Here is a 20,815-nt window from a genome sequence, read left to right as displayed (position 1 = left end):
TGTTAGGAACTAGCAGAGGAGAGCTAAGTGACCTTCAGGGAGCCTGTGCCTTTGTCCATGCCTTGAGTGGGCTTCACTCTTGCCCACCCTCTCACAACCTAAATGTCCTTGGGCCAGGCGCCCTTCGGTGACCTCATCTCAGTCAGAGGCTCTGTGCTGTTTCCTGCCTTCAGCTCACCGGTCCCCTTACCACAAAGCATGGTTTCCTCTCGGCCCTTCCTGGGTGCTTTGCTCCCTCCTTCATCCTGTTGCTAAACTTGCACTGGGAGCTGGACAGAGGACAGGGGCATCAGCAAAAGTGCAGGTGGAGCGGCTCCCAGGCTTCCCTTGGCAGCAGCTTCTGTACCTGTGAGCCACGGGTAGCCCCCACGCTCTGAGTCCACTGTGAGAGCCCAGCGAGCTGGGTGTGAGCACATGCTCCCCAGCGGCAGATGCAGGAAGCCCTCCGCCCTGCTGCCATGTGGGGCTGGGAAGTCTCTCTCCTCTGGAATCCAGGGAAGGGGTAGAAGAGAGAGAAAAACAAGCTCAGAGCTGTCCAGCCTGGCTCAGGGCCCTCTCTTTCCCTCGGGACACCCCCCACGCTGGGATGGGCTATCGCAGATGGACAGCTCGGAGTGCCCCACGCACGTTACAGGACCTACGTTCATAAACACGAGTCGCTGCCAGGCCCAGCACCTCCCGCCTGCCAGAGAGCAGCTGTCCTCAAGGGTACGGGGTCTCCCCAGCTGTCTGCTTTCACCAGGACTGCAGCCCCCCAGGCAGCAGTGCTCAGCGAGCCCCCATCATCTCCAAGAATAAACTCTGAAGCCAGCGGCTGTGTGGATCTGAATCATCAGGGAGCTGTCAGAGGAGGGGGAGTGACTTCCCGGGACAGGCAAGCCAACTATATAAACCCGAGAGGGCTGGGCGCCGCTCAGATCTCTTTCACAGCCACTGCCTTCCAGGGAGCAGTTCCCCACACCCACCATGTCCCAGGTAGGAGGGCCCAGCACAGGCCCTGCTCGTGCCAGGGGGTGGGGGTGGAGGATGGGCGCTGTCATCTTTAGCAGCTGTGTCTTGAGCTGAGCTCTGGGCATAAACACAGGAGGCTCTGCCTCCCTTGGAAGACGGGCTCAGGGAGGACAGGCACACAGATGTGTGAGGCTACAACAGCCATGGTCCCAGAGCTCCCAGTCTGTGGGAAAAGGGCAGAGACTCGGGGTATGGGGCTGTGAAGTATAGTCAGAAAGGCTTCCTGGAAGAGGAGTGAGGCCTTGAATTGGCTTGAGTTAAGTGAGCAGGGAAGAGGGGTCTCGGCCAAGGCACAGTGGTGGGAAAGGGCTCTCAGCCTCGAAGCCTCAGGTTGTAAGATGAGGCTCCGGGCTCTCCAAGGCTGGCACTCAGGAAGCCCCCATCAAGAAGAAGCGCCCCCCTGTGAAGGAGGAGGACCTGAAGGGGGCCCGAGGGAAGCTGACCAAGAACCAGGACATCAAGTCCAAGACCTATCAGGTCATGCGGGAGTGTGGTGAGTGTTCTTGGGACGATGGGCTCCAGGGGCACAGATGTGTGTCAATAGGAGGGAGGATGGGGTTGGGGGGGATGTCCCATGGGTCCTTTTTCTAAGAGTTCAGAGCTTGTGGGCTCAGGGGGGTGCTCCCCACAAAAGGGGCCTTTCCTCCCTAGGAAGCCAGGCCGTGCCCCTGACTACACCTCCTCCCCATCCTCCCCACAGAGCAAGCTGGTTCTGCCGCCCCATCGGTGTTCAGCCTCGCCCGGACTGGCACCGAGACTGTTTTTGAGAAGCCCAAAGCTGGACCCGCCAAGAGTGTCTTTGGCTGAGAAGTGCACGCCACGCCCCTTACCATCAGCAACACCTAGACACAGGAGCCTTTTCCAAGAACTCTTTTTTATGCCAGAACATAGCTTCTCACCCGCGGCCTCTGGGATTGGCGCCCTCCCCAACAGCCCTGGCCCCTGAGCCCAGGGACTCGGCACCAGCACCTGGGCAACACCAATAAAGAGGACGCCCAAGTGGCCCCGGCATTTGGAGGGTGTTGGTTGGTCACTGGCCATGGCCACTGAATGCAGGGGAGGGGTGGGCAAGGTAGGTGTGGGGCATGTTCTGTACGCTTGTTAGCTTTTGAGGTGGCCCCAGAGGATACTGCAGGTTCCATTATGGCCACTGCCACGTACTAGAAGGAACCTTGGGTGTGGAGACCTGGCGCTGATCTGTGTGACTTCAGACTGTCTCTCCTCCTTTTCTGAGCCTGTTTCCCCTTGTCCGAGGCAAGGGAGCCTATTGCGCAAAACAGGCCGTAGTCACACTGCTCAGAGTGAAGCAGGTGGGGGCCTGGGGCTCACCCTTCCCTTGGTTTTCACAGAAGCCATCGAGATGCCTCCAAGGACCCCAAGGCTCTGAGAGACTCAGGATCCTCAAAGCCCCCTCCCCCTTGTTCATATTGCCTCCCTGCCAGCTTGCATCCCCTCAAAGACAAAGCCAGGTGGAGGCTCCTCCCTGGCCAGTGGCAGTCTGCTTCCTGAACTCCTGTCCCCTCTCCCAGACAGTCGGAGCCTCCCCCTTGCCACTCCCACAGCTCTGCCTGAGGCATGGAACACCAGGTTCTCGGCTCATGTGCGACTCTTCCCACTTTAGGCCTCAGTGTCTCTGTGCGCATGGACCTGTCAGACTCAGGTTACTGCAGAGGCCTGTCCAGCTGTGACAGCAAGACCACAGACAGTCCGGAGATGGACTGGCAGGGTCTGGGCTTACAGTGCCTGGCTCGGGGCCAGTGCCTACAGGGAAGTCCCGCCTGTCCCCTGGGCAGGTGGAGCGGGCTGCACAGAGCCTTTCCCACATTCCTGGCCAGCCCGGCTTCCTTATATAGCTGTTTCCAGGCTGGGTCCATGCTCTGTGCCCCAAGGGAGCAGACCTTCTGTGGCGACCAGGCCTGGGCCTGCCCACTGGGCTCCTGGGGAGGCTCTTCCCCCAGATTGCTGAAGGGGTATGTCTTCCCGAGTAATTCCAATCACATCCATAGTCAAAGGGAGAGCTGTATAGATGCGCCCAGAGGTGAGGCTTCTGGCTAAGTCATGCTAAGGAAGGGGAATATTTACTTGTAGCCACAAACCCAGCTCCCTTCCCTTGGGGCAGATGCTACTGGCGTTGACCGAGGCAGGGCTAATGGAGGAGCCCCCTTCCTGGCCCTTGCAAGCCTGTCACTGCCCCAGGGTCCCAAGTAGGCCCTGAAGATGGTACCCTTCCCCAGTTCCCACCCCTGGGATAGTGTCACTGAGTCCTCCTTCCCCAACCACGGATCTGGCACCTGGCCACTTTCCTGAAGCATCTTTATCCCATCTGTGGCCCCAGACTCAGGAGCCAAGCTTTCCCAGAGCCACAGGGACATAAACACCAGCTGCATCCAGATCCCCTAGTATTTATTCGCTTTATTGCTACTTGTTATGAAAGCAATCTTTCAACTTTATTAAAGGAAAATTGAAAAAAAATCATCTATAATCCTACCCCAGGCCCTCCAGCCACCCTCCTGTGGTCTGAGCCCACGACAACGGCACTGCCTTGGCATGCTGACAGATCAGCGTTCTGCCCTTTCTCACTCCAGGCGTGACTCACGGGCTCCCTTGGCACGACTGACCTCCATGTAGGCCACCTGACCATACATGCCGCCACCCCGAATCGTCCCCTTCAGGAGCTCTGTGCTTTCTCTGTTCCATGCTTCCCTCTCAGGAGATTCCCCAGAGCAGGACTTCTGGGCCACAACGTGTGGGCATCTTTATGGCCCTCAGTTTGTATTGCCAAGTGCAGGTCTTGTTTCAGAGGCCTTGCTGGAGTTGCACCAAGAGTCCTGGCTAGAATAATGGGGCCCAAACAGCATCCTGAGGCCCCAGCAGAGAGAAGGGGGGCTCCTTGACCTAGCCTGTCTCATCCCAGAAATAAGGTGTATCCATCCTGCCTTGGCCCCAGCAGATCTTGCCCCACTCAAGCACCCCAAGGGCTGCTTGGTGCATTTGGGGTCCCACTGCCCAGTCACACTGACCTGACTTCCAGGCCCCTGCCTCCTGCAAACCACCCTCTGGCCCTCCTCTTCCCAACCACACCTGTGCTTCTCCCAGGCTGGGCTTATGGAGAGCAGGCCAGTTCACTGCTATGTCCCCCAGCCCTAGGGGGCTTGTCGGCAAGATGAGTGGTGCAAGGGGTGGTGGTGGTTTGGTCAGACTCTGGACCATTCAGAAGGGGCACCAGTACCTAACTGCCACTTGAGCCTGCTCCTGCTCAGTACATGTTCCCATCCCCAGCCAAGGTCCATAGGACATTCGAAGTTTGCCTGCTTATCTGAGGCCACTGCGATGTTTGGCTTGCAGATCCCAATTTCCCAGAACCTGCCCCCGCAGGGGCGGGGCAGCAAGCAAGTTACAAATTCATTCCGCTCTTCCTCTCAAGTTCAGAAGCGGCCTGCCAGGCACCAGAGCCAAAATGAAGACCCCAGCCCCTGGCCGCGCCTGCGGCATCGTGCTGGTCCTGCTCTCGCTGGCCACCCTCCAGACCCTCAGGGCCCAAAAGGTAGCGGGTGTCCACGGGTTCCTGTATGTGTGCACCTGAGCGTGAGTGGGACAAGTGGGTGAAGGGGAGGAGAGCCTCGGTGTGTGCAAGTGAGCACGGGTCAGTGTGTGTGCAGAGAAGTAGTGCTGCCCATCCACCAGGCACTACCCTGAGGGCTCTATGGAGAGTCCCCCATTTACAAGAAGGGGTGATCCTGGTATTCCCAGTTCACGGGGAGGAAGTGCAGCCTAACAAGTTGCCCTGGAGGGCGGCAGTGGGTGGGGCGGGTAAGAATGGGCCTCAGGAGCCCAGCTTACGCCTCCTGGCTGCGTGACCTTTCGGAAGTCATTGATGCTTTCCGTGTCTCTTTTTCCTCATCTGTAGAACAAGGTAGTAATAGAACTATCTAGAAGTTTGTGGTGAAGAGGAAACCTATAGTGTTGTAAAATGCTGAGTACAGTGTCTGGCATGGAGCAGACACTCACGTGTAAACAAGCCACACGGCCCGCCGCGCACCTCTGTGCTAAGCACAAGTGTGCCACATGCAGGCGGGCGAGAGATGTGTAGGCTCTGCCTGTTTGCACATGCCCTTCCTTGGAGACCGCAGACCTCGAGAGAAACACGTGCCTGGGGGAGTGCCCTGTGGACAGGGCAACAGGAGAGGCCCAATGCTGCAGGGAAAAGGGGGCAAAGCAGAAGATGCCCAGCCTTAGAGATGGACCCTCCCTACCTCCAGTTCTCCCAGCTCCTGCAGGCCCCTGGGGGGAGGCTGGCAGGGGCTGTTTTCCCCAGTCACAGGACTTGTTCACTGCCCTTTCATTGGGCAGAGCTAAGATGGCATGGAAGCTTCCTGACCCAACAGGACCCTCTGCCACTCACCTCTGCCCCAAGGATAAGTAAGTTTCTCCCAGACACACTGGGGCTCAGGCTCCACCCCCCACCCCTTGCCTCCTTGTTCTCCGAGGGGCACTATGGCCCCCACTGAACAAGACAGACTGATCCCTGCCCCGTGGCACTGTAGGATGGGGAATGAAGCACACAGCTGCCTCTGATGTGAGATGAAAGTTCACAAATGAAATGCTTCATGGAATTTTGCCTGAGGCTTGATCAGTGTCTCGCTTGGGGTTGGGGGCCAGGGCTTGGTCTGGGACCAAGGTCAAGGCCCACTCTTGAAGAACATTGAACAGTCCTACCCTTTCCTCCTCCACTGGTCCAGAATGACATCGACATCTACAGCCTCACTGTAGACTCCAAGGTCTCATCCCGATTTGCCCACACAGTCGTCACCAGCCGGGTGGTCAACAAGGCCAGTACTTTGCAGGAGATCACCTTCCAGATGGAGCTGCCCAAGAAAGCCTTCATCACCAACTTCTCCATGTAGGTGCCCTCCTGCTCTCCTCCTCGTCCCCCCTCCCCAATCCAGCACTGTGACACCATGGTCCCTATGCCAGATCAGGAAGAGAGGGCCTCTTCCTGATGTGAGATGTGCCAGGATATATGCCTGAGGTGTGTGTGCTCCACCTGTAGGCAATACAGGGACCAGAGGCTTTAGCCAGGAACTTCATGTATTCTCAGAGACGTTTCCCTCCCTCCATCCTTTTATCCCTTCCTCCTTCCGGTTCTCCCTTCTTTCCTCCCTCCCTCCTTCCCTCCCTGTATCTCTTCCTCCCTCCCTTCCTCCATCCATCCTGCCGTGCCTTCATCCCTCTCTCCGTTGGTCCCTCCCGCCATCCATCTCTCCATCTGTTCATCCATTTTCCCTGAGTGCTGCCCAGGTGGCAGACGGAGAACCACGGTATCTTTGTGTCTTTGCCTTTGAGAAGTACAGACTTAGGGCATCCTGAGGCCAAGCCCAGGCAGAAGGGAGTCACCAAAAGGCAGATTCCAGCTCAGAATACAGAAAACTTCCTAACCCCTGGGCTGCCCCACAATGAAACAGTGCCTCAAGGAGGGGGACCACCTCCTCGTCACAGATGTTCTAAGCCAGGCTCATCCCCCACACCTCCAACTGGGATACTGTAGAGGGTGGTTCTGCTCTGGGTCAGAAGCTGCATTGGGAGGCCCCTGGGGTTTCTGTGGACTCTGTAAGCAGGTGATGATCCTCACCTTGTCTCTACTGTCCTCCCCCATCCTTCCCGACCGAGTTTTGCAATGTTTGCTAAATGCAAGAGAACTCTCTGTCCCTGGCCCCACAGAAGAGGCAGTGATTGAGGACAGGCCAGAGAGAGGCTGATCCCAGAAACTCAGGGAGGGCGATGGGTGGGGCAGAGAGCGAGCATCTAAGGTGGAGTCCCCAGTGCACCCTGGGACCTCTGAAAACCTGCGGTGGGGGTCCGGTCCCTATGGTTGGCTCCTTATCTCTCTGCCCACACCCCCTCCAGCAGCCCTTGATTTGCTCACCCTGGAGCCAGGTCTGTGCTGCCTAACTTGCAGCATAAGCTTCACAGGCTGCACCCCACCTCCCATGTGGGTTCCATGGCCGGCAAGTTACAAGGTTTCAGGCCCATCGCATCTTCTGAGGGCCCTGGACTTGCACCCCTCTCTGGGCCCAGCTCCTGTTGCTTCATGAGATAGGGAAGCAAGGGGCAGGGTGCCCTGCTCCCCAGCCTGCCTGGGATCCCAAATTGGACATCTGGGAGGAGGAGCCCTGCAGCCCAGCAGCAGCCCAATCCCTAGCCCAGAGTTAAATTGTGACCAGGGAGGTCAGGAGGGTGTGGAGGAAGGACACTTGGTCCTGAGTTCCTGGCTGCCCCCCCTCCCCCCGTACACTCTCACCCTCTCACACCACCCCCAGACAGAGCAGGCTTATGTTTGCCTGCCAGTTCACTCTCAGTCCCCAGAAATGGCCACTAGGATTGTCTGCACGCCCCAAGGATCCCTGTCCACCAGTTGTCCAAAACTTCCTTCCCCAGAGGCCAATCTCTCTGCAGAGTGGCCTGTCCAGTGTTGGAAGAGGGGGCAGCCATGGGGGAGAGGGGTCAGAGCCTTCAGTCCTGTGTCTCCACTGGCCTGGGAGTCGGCATCTCCCTCCTGCTGAGCCTGCCCCACGGGGCTGAGTGAACTGTGGCTCAGAGATCTCACTGGTGGCTGACCATTTCCTCTGAGAACAGTCTGTGGGATGGAAGGGGCAACTGGGACATGGAGCCCGACAGGAAGGGAGAAGAGAGGCCGGGACCTGCCTCCCCTGCAGCCTTCATCCCAGTTGTTCAGTAAAAGGCATGTTTGCCGACACAGTGCACGTCTCAGGGTAGATGGAGGCCTGCAGAGCCCCCATCCGCACTGGGCCCCGCACAGAGTCATGTCCACAGTAGGTGCATAATAAACGGGTGGGCTCAGGTAAAGATGGGAGTCAGTCAAGAGGCACGTGAAGTCCTGGAGGAGGCAGGATTGCAGGGGGCCTCCCCCACTGGGCTCTCAACAACTCCCTCCCTCCTGCCCCAGGATCATTGATGGTGTGACCTATCCCGGTAACATCAAGGAGAAGGCTGCAGCCCAGGAGCAATACAGCGCGGCTGTGGCGAGGGGAGAGAGCGCCGGCCTCGTCAAGTGAGCCCAATGGGGTGGGGAGGACCCTGTGGGGGTAGGGGCTGCCCCTGCCTTCAGCCGCCCCTGGTCTGAGGGGCAGACCTGATGCCCTCTTCCCCCAGGGCCACTGGGAGAAAGACAGAGCAGTTCCAGGTGTCAGTCAGTGTGGCGCCCGCTGCCAAGGTCACCTTCGAGCTGGTGTATGAGGAGCTCCTGGTGCGGCATCTGGGAGCATACGAGCTGCTGCTGAAAGTCCAGCCCCAGCAGCCGGTCAAGCACCTGCAGGTACCTGGTGCCGCCTCCTCTTAGAAGTCCTCCTAGATGACCTCACTCTCCTGAGGGCGGCCCCTGCTTCCCCTTCTGCCTCCTGTGGGGGCCAGCCCTGTCCCCCAGCAGACCCAGTAACCCATTTCTTGCCTCTAGATGGACATTTACATCTTCGAGCCTCAGGGCATCAGCTTTCTGGAGACAGAGAGCACCTTCATGACCAATGAACTGGCAGAGGCCCTCACCACCTCACAGAACAAGACCAAGGTGGGCCTGCTATGGTCTGCGGGTGAGAGTTCCCAGGGGCCTGTCTTCAGGCTGGCTCTATGGGCCTGAATTTCCAGAGAGTGGGACCATTGGGCAGAATCTCTGAGCTAGAGGGACTTGTGAGGTTCCTGTGTCCATGCTGTCATTTGGCAGATGGGGAGGGCAAGGCCTAGGGAAGGATGGTGGGTGCTGGTTTGAACCCTGAGATCGGGAGAGAAGACTGATGTCAGGGTCCCAGGACCAGGTAGGGAGGAGGAGCTGACTGGACCACACACGTCCTGAGCCCAGCCTCTGCTCGCACAGATCTAGGAGCAGGGGATTCACTTGTACCCACTCCCCTACATGGAGGCAGTCTATCCGATAGCTCAGCTGGAGAGAAAGTTCTCTGGAATTTGACCCAAGGCTGCCTCCTGGAATTCTCTCTTCAGATGGGGGTGAGGGGTGTTGTTGACATGGCCTTGCTGCTCCTCCCAACTTCAGCCTGGTCATTCTTCCAGGCTCATGTCCGATTCAAGCCGATGCTGTCCCAGCAGCAGAAGTCTCCAGAGCAGCAGCAGGACACAGTCCTGGATGGCAACTTCATCGTCCGCTATGATGTGGACCGGACTGTCTCCGGGGGTTCCATTCAGGTGTGTGGGCTCCAGAGAAGAGCTGAGCCACCAAAAGTCCATCCACCCTCAAGGACCTGAGCCTGGGGCTTCTAAAAGAGAAGACAAAATAACCACCCCTAGTTACCAGTGTGCCCCAGGGGCAGCACAGACGGCAAACAGGCAGTTTAGTTGTGTTGTCCCTGAAACAATTCTCTTTCGGAGGGAAGAATGTTTGTCTCTGCTGAAGAACTGCCCTGCAGGGTTTCCCTTGTAGCCTTGGCTGCCAGGAGACTCACAGTTCACTTTTATGCTCAATTACAGTACCTTCTTTCACACAAGTTTCTGGCATCATTGTGCTTCCCCTTTATTTTTGAACAAATCACTGTTTTCTTGCCCCTTTCCCAAACCACTGGGTCCAGGGGAGACCAACCCCTCGAGGATCCAGAAGAACATGCAAGAAGCCATAGATGGACCTTGTTTTTGGATTCTTCACTTTTTTGATGGATCTCAGGTTTATTATGTCTGAATCTTTTAGTATAAGCTGTCTCAAATACTAAAACAAGTAAGAGGTAAAGTAGGGGTAGAGTTCTGGTGGGCCATGCATGAGCAGGGAAGCCTTCTGCAAGGGAGGGGCTGGACTAAACCCTAAAGTATGGCAAGGATTTGGGGAGGTTAATGGTGGGACAAGGATGGAGGGGGATGGAATGAAGAGAGCAGAGGAACCCCAGGACTGGGGATGGGGAGGCTGGTTAGGGGCAGGGCAGGGCTGCAGCTCTTACACCTGGGTGTGTCTCACTCTGGTCACAGATCGAGAATGGCTACTTTGTGCACTACTTTGCCCCTGAGCACCTGGCCACAATACCCAAGAACGTGATCTTTGTCATTGACAAGAGCGGCTCCATGAGCGGCAGGAAAATCCAGCAGGTGAGTCCCATGGGCTAGGCGGGGTCCTGAAAACTCACAGATGTCCCACACCATCAGCTCTGGTCCAGCAGGCAGACCTGCCCTCCTCCATCTTCCTAGGTAGGGGGCTCCCATGGATCGAGGTTGGTCAGAGTTTGGGGCAGGTCCTGCCGCTAGAGCGTTCACCATGTCCTCACTGCAGATGTGAGCCTGGGGGTGCAGCCCAAGGGCACATGAGCCCCCAGGGAGGCCCCACTGAGACACCCACCTTGTGTCCCCTTCCCCTGACCAGACCCGGGAAGCCCTCATCAAGATCCTGGGTGACCTTGGTCCCCGTGACCAGTTCAACCTCATCAGCTTCAGTGGGGAAGCAACCCCGTGGAAGCCACAGCTAGTGCCAGCCTCGGCTGAGAACGTGAATGAGGCCAAGAGCTACGCCACTGGCATCCAGGCCCAGGGAGGTGAGCGCCTCTGCAGTCTTGCACAGTCGCAACTTCCAGGGCACTGAGCCCAGCCTGGGGCACCCTGCTGGGAGCCACCCTAAGAGTGTGTGCCCCACAGGGACCAATATAAACGATGCGATACTGATGGCCGTGCAGCTGCTAGAGAGAGCCAACCAGGAGGAGCTGCTGCCCGCAGGAAGCGTCACCCTCATCATCCTCCTCACCGACGGCGACCCCACTGCGGGTGAGGCACTGCCAGCAGCCCCAGGGCGTGATGCCCAGAGGGAGTAGCTGGGCTCCAGCCCGGCTTGCTGTGGGACCTGGGGCAGGGAGGGGGGATCTCTGAGGCCCCTCTGGCTCTGAGATCCCAGAAATATCTGTTGAGTAAATCACTGTTTTCTCACCCCTTTCCCAAACCACTGGGTCCAGGGGAAACCAACCCCTCAAGGATCCAGAAGAACGTTCAGGAAGCCATAGATGGCCAGCACAGCCTCTTCTGCCTGGGCTTCGGCTTCGACGTCAGCTACGCCTTCCTGGAGAAGCTGGCACTGGACAACGGTGGCCTGGCCCGGCGCATCTATGAGGACTCGGACTCCGCACTGCAGCTCCAGGTGCCCATGCGCCCCTGCTGGGCCACGTGAGCGAGGGATGGCACTGACAGGCGGGCAGACCCCAGCACGGCCCTCATGACACCCCCACCCTGCAGGACTTCTACCAAGAGGTGGCCAACCCACTGATGACATCGGTGGCCTTCGAGTACCCAAGCAACGCCGTGGAGGCGGTCACACAGGATGCCTTCCGGCTGTTCTTCAAGGGCTCCGAGTTGGTGGTGGCCGGGAAGCTCCGGGACCAGAGCCCTGATGTGCTCTCAGCCAAAGTCAGGGGGCAGCTGGTAGGTGTGGCCAGCCATCCTGGAGGGGAAGGGCAGCCGGGGCAGGCAGTCAGCGGCTGGGTTCAAACCCCAGCCCTGCCAGGCTCCAGCCGGTTGACCTTGAGCAAGTTACAGAGTGCCCTCTGCCACTTGTGGATGACACATCCCCACCGTGTTGGCTCCTGGTAGAGGTTCAGTGAGATGATGTGGTTTTCCGAGAGCACCTGTGTGGGGCCGGCGTGCGGCAGACACTCAATGGTCAGTCAGCGCTGCTGCTGCTGTTCCCAAGGGCACCAGGTGCTTGGCATCCCCTCCTGTCCTCACACCAGCCCTCTGAGGTTACAGTCAGGCAGGGAGGGCTGCTCCCATTTCACAGATGAGCAGCCTGGCATCAAGGCAGAGCAGGCGGTTTGCCCTGGGCCCCACTGCAGCCGGGTCAAGAACCCAGCTCACCATGTGGCATCGTGTCCTTGCCCAGCCTTCCCTGCCTCTGTGCCATGGGAGGCCCTCTCATTCCACAAAGAGAAACACAGCACTTCTCTAGGCCCTGGGGATACTGCCCTCATGGGAGAGACAGCATGGGTAAATTGTCACACAAACAAGGAGCTACAGGCTGGATAAATCTGGGGACTCGGGGGAGCAGCACTGGGAACCCCAACCTGGCCTGGGGATCAGGGAGGGCTTCCCAGAGGAGGCTCCGCTAAGACTGAGAGGTGAGTAGAAGGTGGCAGAGGCCAGATGGTGGAGGGATGGAGGAATGTTCCAGGCTTGCGTGGCAGGCAGGCAGCATGCGTGGGGAGAATAGTAGGTGGGCTAGGCAAGCGGGCATGGGGGGCCCAGGGCCTCGTCTCCGGAGAAGTAGCCAAGTGTCATGATGGGCAGGGCATGCCCTGTGGCCAGCCTGCCCGGCTTCACCTCCAGCTCTGCCATCTCCCAGAGGTGAGACCTGGGGCAAGGCACTTGAGCTCCCTGTGCCTCAGTTTCCTGCTGTATACAAATGAAAATAAGTCACCTCTCCCACACCTGGTAAAGCTGCAGTGGGGATTAAGTTCTCGCCTGGTATAAACACTCCATGTATGTTAGCTGCTGATATCCTGGAGGCCAGGGGTTCCCAAAGTGCAGAGCCCAAGGTGACTTGGAGTAGTTTACAAACAAACATGTCTTTGTTTTAGTAGTTATGTATTTATTTTAATGTGTTCTGAAAAATACCTCGAACCACAGACCTAAGATTTCACAGGTATTATTGCTCGGGTCAAGACCAAGAGTGTTAGTCTATTTAAAGTTCATTGGAGAAAAACCACCAAATAGCTGTGTGTGTGGAGAAGGCAAAATTCATGCAGCTCCTGGTTCTGCGCCTGCTGTGTAGCACCTGGGATAGTTTGCTCCCTTTTATCTCCACCTCCTTGTCATCCTTGGAGGCTCTGTGGCTGAGCCCCTCACACCCCTAAACACACTGCCTACTCTCCACTCTACTCAAAGGAAATGTGGCCTTGCAGCCAATGCTGCCCCCGCCAGGTGTCTCGTGGCATTGCTGGGCAGCGCCAGGCCAGGTGCAGACGTCACACCCTCACTGCTCCTGCCCTGGCTGGGCCCCTCTTTCCAGCACATGGAGAACATCACCTTTGTAACGGAGTCCCGCGTGGCAGAGCAGGAGGAGGCGTTCTGGAGCCCCAGATACATCTTCCACAGCTTCATGGAGAGACTGTGGGCGTACCTGACCATCCAGCAACTGCTGGAGCAAACGTGGGTGGACACACCTTCCAGGGCCCGCTGGGGTGGCCACACACGGTCTCAGCACTTCCCCAGGCTCTTCACCGGTGGGGCAGGCACAGCTGGTGCTAGGCATGGAGACGGGGTGGCGGTGTCGTGTCTGAGTTCCAGACTCCCAGTGGGAGCTCCCTAGAGGGGTCTGGAAGGGAGGGAGAGTCTGACTGGGCACCCGGGGGCCTGCTGAGCCACTGGTTTCCTCCGCCTGCAGAGTCTCCACGCTAGATGCTGAGAAGCAGGCTCTTGAGGCCCGAGCTCTGAACTTGTCGCTCAGCTACAGTTTTGTCACCCCGCTCACGTCCATGGTGATCACCAAACCCGAAGGTCAAGAGCAGTCTCAGGTTGCTGAGAAGCCCGTGGAAAATGGTGGGTGTGGCGGCAGAGTTTTGACTCAGCATTTTCCCCAGCCCCTCCTCACATCCCGACCAAGACGCCACCCCTGCCACCCACAGACTCCCAGGAGACTTACCCTATTTCATTGATGAGGAAACTGAGGCCAGGTCTCCTGACCCCTGCATGTTCCCTGCACCTGTGTAGTGCTGGGGTTGGGAAGCCAGGTTAAACAGAAGCACTTCAAATTTATCAAAACCACCCTGACAGTGTATCTCTCTCTTTCTCCCTCTTTTTGTCTTAACCAGAAGACAGACACAGGCACGTCCACTCAGGTAAGGGCCTAATACCGTCCAAGGCTGGCCTGGGTGACTATTGGTTGACACAGGGCCTATGGTACAGCCACCATGAGGTTGCTAGCCGGGGCCTCTCCAACCCAGCCCTGCTCAGGAGGGGTGTCATCTGCCCAAGCACGCTGGTGCATTTAGTTACCTGTTCATTCATATTGGTTGCCACTCAGGCCCTGTCCTGGGCACTAGGGACACAGACCCCCATCCCACTGGGGGCCCCAGAGAGGCACATCCAAGAAGCAAACCCAGGTCTCTCTGATTTCCAGCTCACACTTTCTTCAGATATCATTCCGTGAGAGACAGAGCGTCCAGAATAACAGGTAGCAAAAGAGGAGAGGATAGAGGAAGGGGCTGTTGACAGAACCTTGACCCTGGCCACAGACTGGGCTCTGCCCTGGCTGTTGGGGGGAGTGACTCTTGTCTCGCCTGGCTGGCGGCAGGGCTGGGACTCAAATCCAGTTGTGTCCGATTAGGAAGCAGCAGTGCAGACCCTGTCTTTTCTAAAAGAAGAGGCTGGAGAGGACAAGGTAGTTTGAGGGGCACCGCCAGAGTGGGGCAAGGGGGGCCGATATCCCAGCAGGGAGGAGTTCAAGAAGGGTCCATTGTTCCAGCTTTGAATTTCTCCCGGAATGGTGGGTGTGGGGAGGGGAGCCATTTGCCTTCTCCACGTCCCTCTTCTGGGGTGGGTCCCAGAGCCCTGGCTGTGGGGACCCATGGCACTGCTTGAGAAAAGACTTCATGTGTCAACTTTTCCAAAGCTGGAGCTTTCAATAAGCTGTACAACTTCCCAACGAGATTAGGACCACCTGGACCTCGTCATCCTTCTCATCTTCCTTATCCACCCCACCGTACGCCCTGGGGACCGATGCTACCAGACGTGATGTCACGTAAGCCGCTTTCTGACCCTCTGAGGGCCTAGTTTCCTCAAGATGAACCTGCCCATAGAGTTGGGTGAGATAAAGCACCAAGCACAGGGCTAGGCACAGACCAGGGAGAGTTGCTGTAAGGTATGACATTAAATAACGTGTCCTTTATTTTTACTGAACTGGATTCATTTACACTCTGGAGGCTGGCTCAGGATGGAACATTCTAGAAAGGGAAGGTTTCCTCCATTCCCAAAGCCAGGAGTAGTCCCTTGAGCTGTTTCTGATCTCCAAATCTGGACTCAGACACAGCCGCAGGGCCAGGCTGGACCCTGTCTCCTCAGCGTTTTCCCTAAGAGCATGCTCTTCTGGTTGAAAAATCTCTTTGCAAAGGCTTGTCCAGATTGGGTGTACGTGTGGCAGGGGTTGTGGGATTGGAGCTTGGTGGGTGGCAGGTGGCAGTGATGGCTGGAGGACTTGCCGATTGCTTTGAATCCTGACTGCCTTCTCCCTTTCTGTTCCTGGCTGTTCCTGCACTAATGCCTGCGTCAGGGCCATCAGCTACCACATTTCTTGATGAAGTGTCTCATGACATGGACTTAAGAATCAAAGGTACCTCCAGGCAGCAATAGATTCTGGCCCTATAGCTGGGAGACCCTGAGAGGGGAGAGCCCGGGGAGCTCTACGAACCTGTCACGTGGGTTTCTCGATGGAGAGGGAGCCCTGCCACACCCAACTGCTATTCCATTCCTCAACCCACCCCTCCCCAGGAAGGGGCTGCCTAAACCCAGACTTCTTCTTCTTTCAGAAACAACCACGGCATCCCCACGCCCCAGTAAGTGCCAGCTCCCCTCAGCCGCCCTCACCATCCTCACCCCCAGCCTGCTCTACCTGCCCCCAGAACCACACCTGCTGTCCCAGCCCCCATCCAGGCTCCTTCCGTCATCCTGCCACTGCCTGGGCAGAGCGTGGACTGGCTCTGTGTGGACCTCAAGCGCTCTCAGGGACCGACAAACCTGCTCTCAGACCCTGGCCAAGGTGAGAGGTGCACACCCAGTCATATACCCAGAGAGACCCGGGCACCATGCACCCCCAACTTCCCACCCCGGAAAAAAGGGTGGGAAACGTGCCCGCAGAGACTCACGGGCAGTCCTCATCCCAGGTGGTAACGTGGCCACGCCCCTGAGCACCGACACTTGTGCTCATACGTCTTCCCCACAGACCTTTCACTGGGCACCACATATGCAGGCCTGAGTGGCCTGCACCCCAGGGTGACCAGATGTGGGCTTGCCCCCAGGCACTGCCATACTTCAGGGGTGGGGAGACAGACCTGGGCACAGAGCAGCACAAGGGCCTGTCGTCCGTGCCCAGAGCGCCGTGGAGACGAGCCCAGAGGAGGAGATGAGAGCTGCCCTAGGGTCAGGGGAGGCTACACAGGGTCATATGGGGGTGACTGGGCCTTGGCAGAGAAATGGGGGGTCCACAAGGTGGAGGAAGGGGTAGGCAGAAGCACAGAGCCCTGAAGGAGGCTGGTGGGGCTGTAGGGGGTATGGAGGAAACAAATGGGGGGAGGAGGTAGGTGCGCTGGCCAGACCTGCCCCTGAGTCCCCAGAAGGGTGGAGCTGAGCTGTCAGGTCAGATGTGGGGACACACAGCACTCGGGATGCTCAAATGCACACCTGCAGAGCCACTCACAGTCAACAAACATCTATGGCCCCCTCGTTTCCCCCAGACCTTCACACACTGTCTCCCACTTCATCACGCCAGGCCCAGAGTCTGTTTGCTCCCTGAGGCTAGGGAGCACTGATTTTCCCTCCCACTCTTGGCCATGGTGCCCAGCTCAGGGTCAGGCACACTGCAGGGGCTTCACGCGCGTTTACTGACTTCACACGAGACCTCCCTCCTCAGAGGGCTCGTCTGAAGATGGCTGCCACCCAAGACTTGGGGGCCCCTCCGAAGTCATAGGGAACCAAGGGATGAGTGGAAAGACTGTGGGAAGCAGGCCCGTGGTATGAGGGGAGGCTGGGGAAGGGGACCGGATGTGAGTGGGTGAAGAGCGGCTCCGGGGTTTGTAGCTGGAGGGACCACCTGTTCAGGCCAGTGCCCAGCTGGGACCACAGCTTCGACCTCTCTGCTCCTGTCCCTCTCAGGGATTGAGGTGACTGGCCACTATGAGACAGAGAAGGCCCACTTCTCGTGGATTGAGGTGACCTTCAAGAAACCCGAGCTGCAGGTTCGTGCATCCCCTGAGCACGTGGTAGTGACTCGGAACCGAAGAAGCTCTGCATACAAGTGGAAGAAAACCCTGTACTCGGTGATGCCAGGGTAAGCCACAGGCTGGGGACCGGCGATGACCCCTCACCCCATGTTAGCTGGTGATGGGACGCCGCAGGCCTGGGGAGGGAGTGGCTGGGCATGAGTCCTCTGCAATGGGCCACACCCACAGGAGGGGCAGAGATGCACAGAGCTCTGTACATACCCCTGCTGCTCTGGAGGGTGCCAAGGGGTTGTCCAGGGGACCTGGCTACCCTCACACCTAACCCAGGTCACTGTCCTGTGCAGGGGACGGTGTGGTTTGGAGCTGCTCTGCTGAGTGACCCTAGGCAGGCTGCTTAGCCCCTCTCACTTCTAACTAGGGATAATCATCCGGCCCTGAGTCGGAGGGCTGAGGGGATGGTCCAGTGAGAGAATGTGGTCGGGATGCGGGAAGGTGTACTCTCTACGTGGTGAGGTAACCCTGACAGCGAGAGGTTGGAGAGCGCTGTCCATCAGGGGAGGTTACAATTGTCATCCTTAACTTTGAAGCTCTACTGAGGAGAGACAGGTCCCTCTGACATCAACACCGGGCAGCTGGTGGGTGGTGGAGAAGGATGGCGACCTCTTCTTGTGGGGCTTCCCCTGTGTGGAGCCTTGCAGAGGTAGCTCTCCTGCTCTGGGAGTCACGAGGGACCTGGGAGAGAGGCCAAGGACCCTGGCCCTCTTCGAGCCGCGTTCTCTGAGCCCCCAGCCTGTGCTGAGTATGGAGAGCCTTGTCCGCTCCCTCTCACCCAGCCCCTCTGAAGAGACTGGTTCCCACTTGATACATGAGTGCATACCTGGCAAATCTGAGGGGCTCACCTGAAAAGCTCCCAATTTCATAAAAGATCTTAGTTTCCTGCTATCTGGTAGACACACAAAGATCAATAGCATTTCTGTGCCTTGGACATACATACTAGAAGATGGAATAAAGGATTCCTATCAACCGTGGTGATCGAATGTCCACATACTTTCATGAGCTACAGAAGGTGCACATAAAGAAAAATAGACCACAGCTTTTACACTGAACTCTGTCAACAAGACGGTGTAAATTTAGGGCGTTTCCATTGAAAATAACCTCAGAGTCACAGCAGGGCCTTATTCAACATGCTTAAAGGAATCTAACATTCCTAAGAAAACAAAATTGGTAATAATTTCAAAGATTATTTTAAGTAAAAAAGGAAGGCATTCAAGAAGGACTTGCCCTTCTAGACCTTAAAACACATGATTAAACACTGATCATCAGAAGAAAGTGGCACTATAAAAAAATTAAAAAATAAAAATAATAAAAATAAATAAATAAAAAAGAAAGTGGCACTAGCCATAAAAACAAAAGGGACAGAGGAAATGTATCCTTGAACCCCTAAGTCATATAATGCATGAGAAACCAAATCTAAGAAAACCAGAGGGAGAGGAACCATTATCTCATGTTATAAATAATCCTGGGATAGGGGACTTCCCTGGCGGTCCAATGGTTAAGACTCCACGCTGCCACTGCAGGGGGCATGGGTTTGATCCCTGGTCAGGGAACTAAGATCCCGCATGCCATGCGGCACGGCAAAAAAAAAAAATATATATATATATATATATTTATTTATATATATTTTTATATATATATATACACACACACACATATATAAAATGCTGGGATAACCAGGTATCAGTAAGTTAACATTGGTCCCGGTTGACTGAGGAAACTGAAGCCCAGAAGATTGAAGGGACCTCCCACCAAAGGCCACACTAGGAGATCCTGAGGACAGGAGGGTAGCCCCTGCCCACTGCCACGCTGCTGCCCAGGCCCCCTGCGGGCACCTCCTTGCCTCCCTTCCTGCTCAGAACCCGGTTTCCCCACAGTCTCAAGATGACCATGGACAAGGCGGGGCTTCTGCTGCTCAGCAACCCTGACAGAGTGACCATCGGCCTGCTGTCCTGGGACGGCCCTGGGAAGGGGCTCCGGCTCCTTCTGCGGGACACTGACCGCTTCTCCAGCCACGTCAGTGGGACCCTTGGTACGTGGCTCGGGACGTCATCAGAAGCCGCCTCTGCCTGTGAACAGGCAGTGCCATCACCTCTGCACGTCCCCCAGCCTCCCTCCGTCTTTATTCCTCGCTGACCCGCCCTTTGTGTCTCAGGCCAGTTTTACCAGGACGTGCTCTGGGAGCCCCTGGCAGCAGCAGATGACAGCAAGCGAACACTGAAGGTCCAGGGCCATGACCACTCTGCCACCAGGTGACTCAGCACAACAGGCCACTGAGCCCGGCCAGGGGTGGGGCTGGGAGCCGGGCTCTGAGACCCCCATTCCTCTGTCCCTGCCTGGGAACTAGACAGTCAGGTGTCAGGTTAGACAAGTCTGACCCAGCTTTCAGTGGCCCCACAAAGGGTGGTCAACTCAGACCCACAGAAAACATACCAGCCCAGAGATCACTAGAGTGAGTTGGGAGCAGTAGGAAACTCCCCCTGAATTCCCAGAGCCCTGGCCCCTGGAGACCACACACAGCTGGGTGCCCTTGGGTGGCCAGGCCTTGTCAGCCTGTGCTGGAGGGAACTCTAAGGGACCCCAAGACCCTCCACCTTCCACATTCCTATCCCTAGCTGTCTCCCTCTCTTCCCACCCAACCTGAGACATGCTGACCACCCGTCTGTCTGTCCATCCCAGAGAGCTCAAGCTGGATTACCAAGAGGGGCCCCCGGGAACAGAGATTTCCTGCTGGTCTGTGGAGCTGTAGTTCTGATGCAAGGAGTTATGCCCACCACCCGTGCTGCCTGCTGGGTGCAGATGGCTGCCACCCTGTGACCACAGGGCCACCTGTGGGTCCTGTAACATCATGGGGAGAGGTATTTGCGCTCATTAAAATAAAAAGAGGTGGTGTGAACCCAGGGAGTGGGCATCTCTGGTCCCATCTGGCCAAATCCCAGCGCCTCAGGATCACGTCCTAGACACGTAGCATTGTGTAACATTAGAATCATCCGCCATCAACCCTTCAAAGGCCTGTGGCCAGTAAGGCCCATGGAGAGCTTTCAGTCTGGTCCCTTCATTTCTCAGGCAGGGAAACTAAGATTTAGAGAGATTTAAACCACCCAGTCAAAACGTTGCTCTTGCTGGGGGCCTAGGGCAGGAGAACACTCCTGGGAGCAGCGTTCACTCTGCTTTATGGTGACATGGTCCATGAAAACCAGTTTTGACTCAAAAGAAAAAAAGTGACCTGGGTAGAAGTTTGTCATTCTCAGCAAACTTTTGGGCCCTTTTGCAGTGGGATTTGCCAGATGTAATCTGATTTTCACACCTGTGCTCAGGAACAGGCCTGTCTTCTCACCACCTTGCAGAGAAGCTGGCAGTGGAAGACGGAGGAGACAGAGATGAGGCCCCAGTCCCAGGAGGGAAGCAAGGGTCTGTTCCCAGGAGCCTGGGCTGTTGAGGGTCTCCTCTCCTGTTTGTGCCCCAGGGTTAGGCACCCCAAAGATCCCACCCAATTCCTGCACAGGCAAAGCATACTTTCAAAACATTTATAATTATTTCACCTACCTCTTCAAAAATGACACAAGTCTTTGGCTTACAAATAAAAAGCATAAAGAGAATAAAACCAAAAAACATGAGAATGAAAATAAGAGAAAAGAGCCAAGCAGGAGGAGAGTTAAATCAGAGACATCAGGGTAGGGGAAGCTGTAGCAGCAAAAAAGCTTTGCTCTGAGCTTCCTGGCAGCCAGGGTAAAGCAGAAAACGAGTTCATTTGCTCTTTGAGAGGGAGCAAACCAGATCAGGGAGAACATTCTTTTCCCAGCTCTTGAGCTATACAGGGTGTTTGCTGAGTA

At 56.7% G+C, this 20,815-nt stretch overlaps 1 protein-coding gene across 1 annotated transcript; it reads left to right on the top strand.

Annotated features, from left to right (window-relative positions):
* Window positions 1–4,468: 4,468 nt before the first annotated feature.
* ITIH4 (inter-alpha-trypsin inhibitor heavy chain 4) lies at window positions 4,469–19,731 on the top strand. The gene is made up of 22 exons (XM_060111490.1): window positions 4,469–4,555; window positions 5,751–5,911; window positions 7,976–8,080; window positions 8,182–8,344; window positions 8,483–8,593; window positions 9,091–9,222; window positions 9,991–10,107; window positions 10,379–10,547; window positions 10,648–10,773; window positions 10,959–11,140; window positions 11,236–11,421; window positions 13,004–13,143; window positions 13,379–13,533; window positions 13,806–13,832; window positions 14,114–14,167; window positions 14,321–14,374; window positions 15,227–15,332; window positions 15,612–15,748; window positions 16,861–17,035; window positions 18,860–19,014; window positions 19,138–19,234; window positions 19,662–19,731. Exons 1-22 carry the CDS (start codon window positions 4,469–4,471, stop codon window positions 19,729–19,731), a joined length of 2,709 nt encoding a protein of 902 aa, XP_059967473.1.
* Window positions 19,732–20,815: the final 1,084 nt, after the last annotated feature.

Source organism: Mesoplodon densirostris, chromosome 10 (assembly GCF_025265405.1).
Source record: "Mesoplodon densirostris isolate mMesDen1 chromosome 10, mMesDen1 primary haplotype, whole genome shotgun sequence".
Lineage (NCBI taxonomy): Eukaryota > Metazoa > Chordata > Mammalia > Artiodactyla > Ziphiidae > Mesoplodon > Mesoplodon densirostris.
Note: the sequence above shows the minus strand (reverse complement) of the source record. Positions and strands in the feature narration are given on the sequence as shown.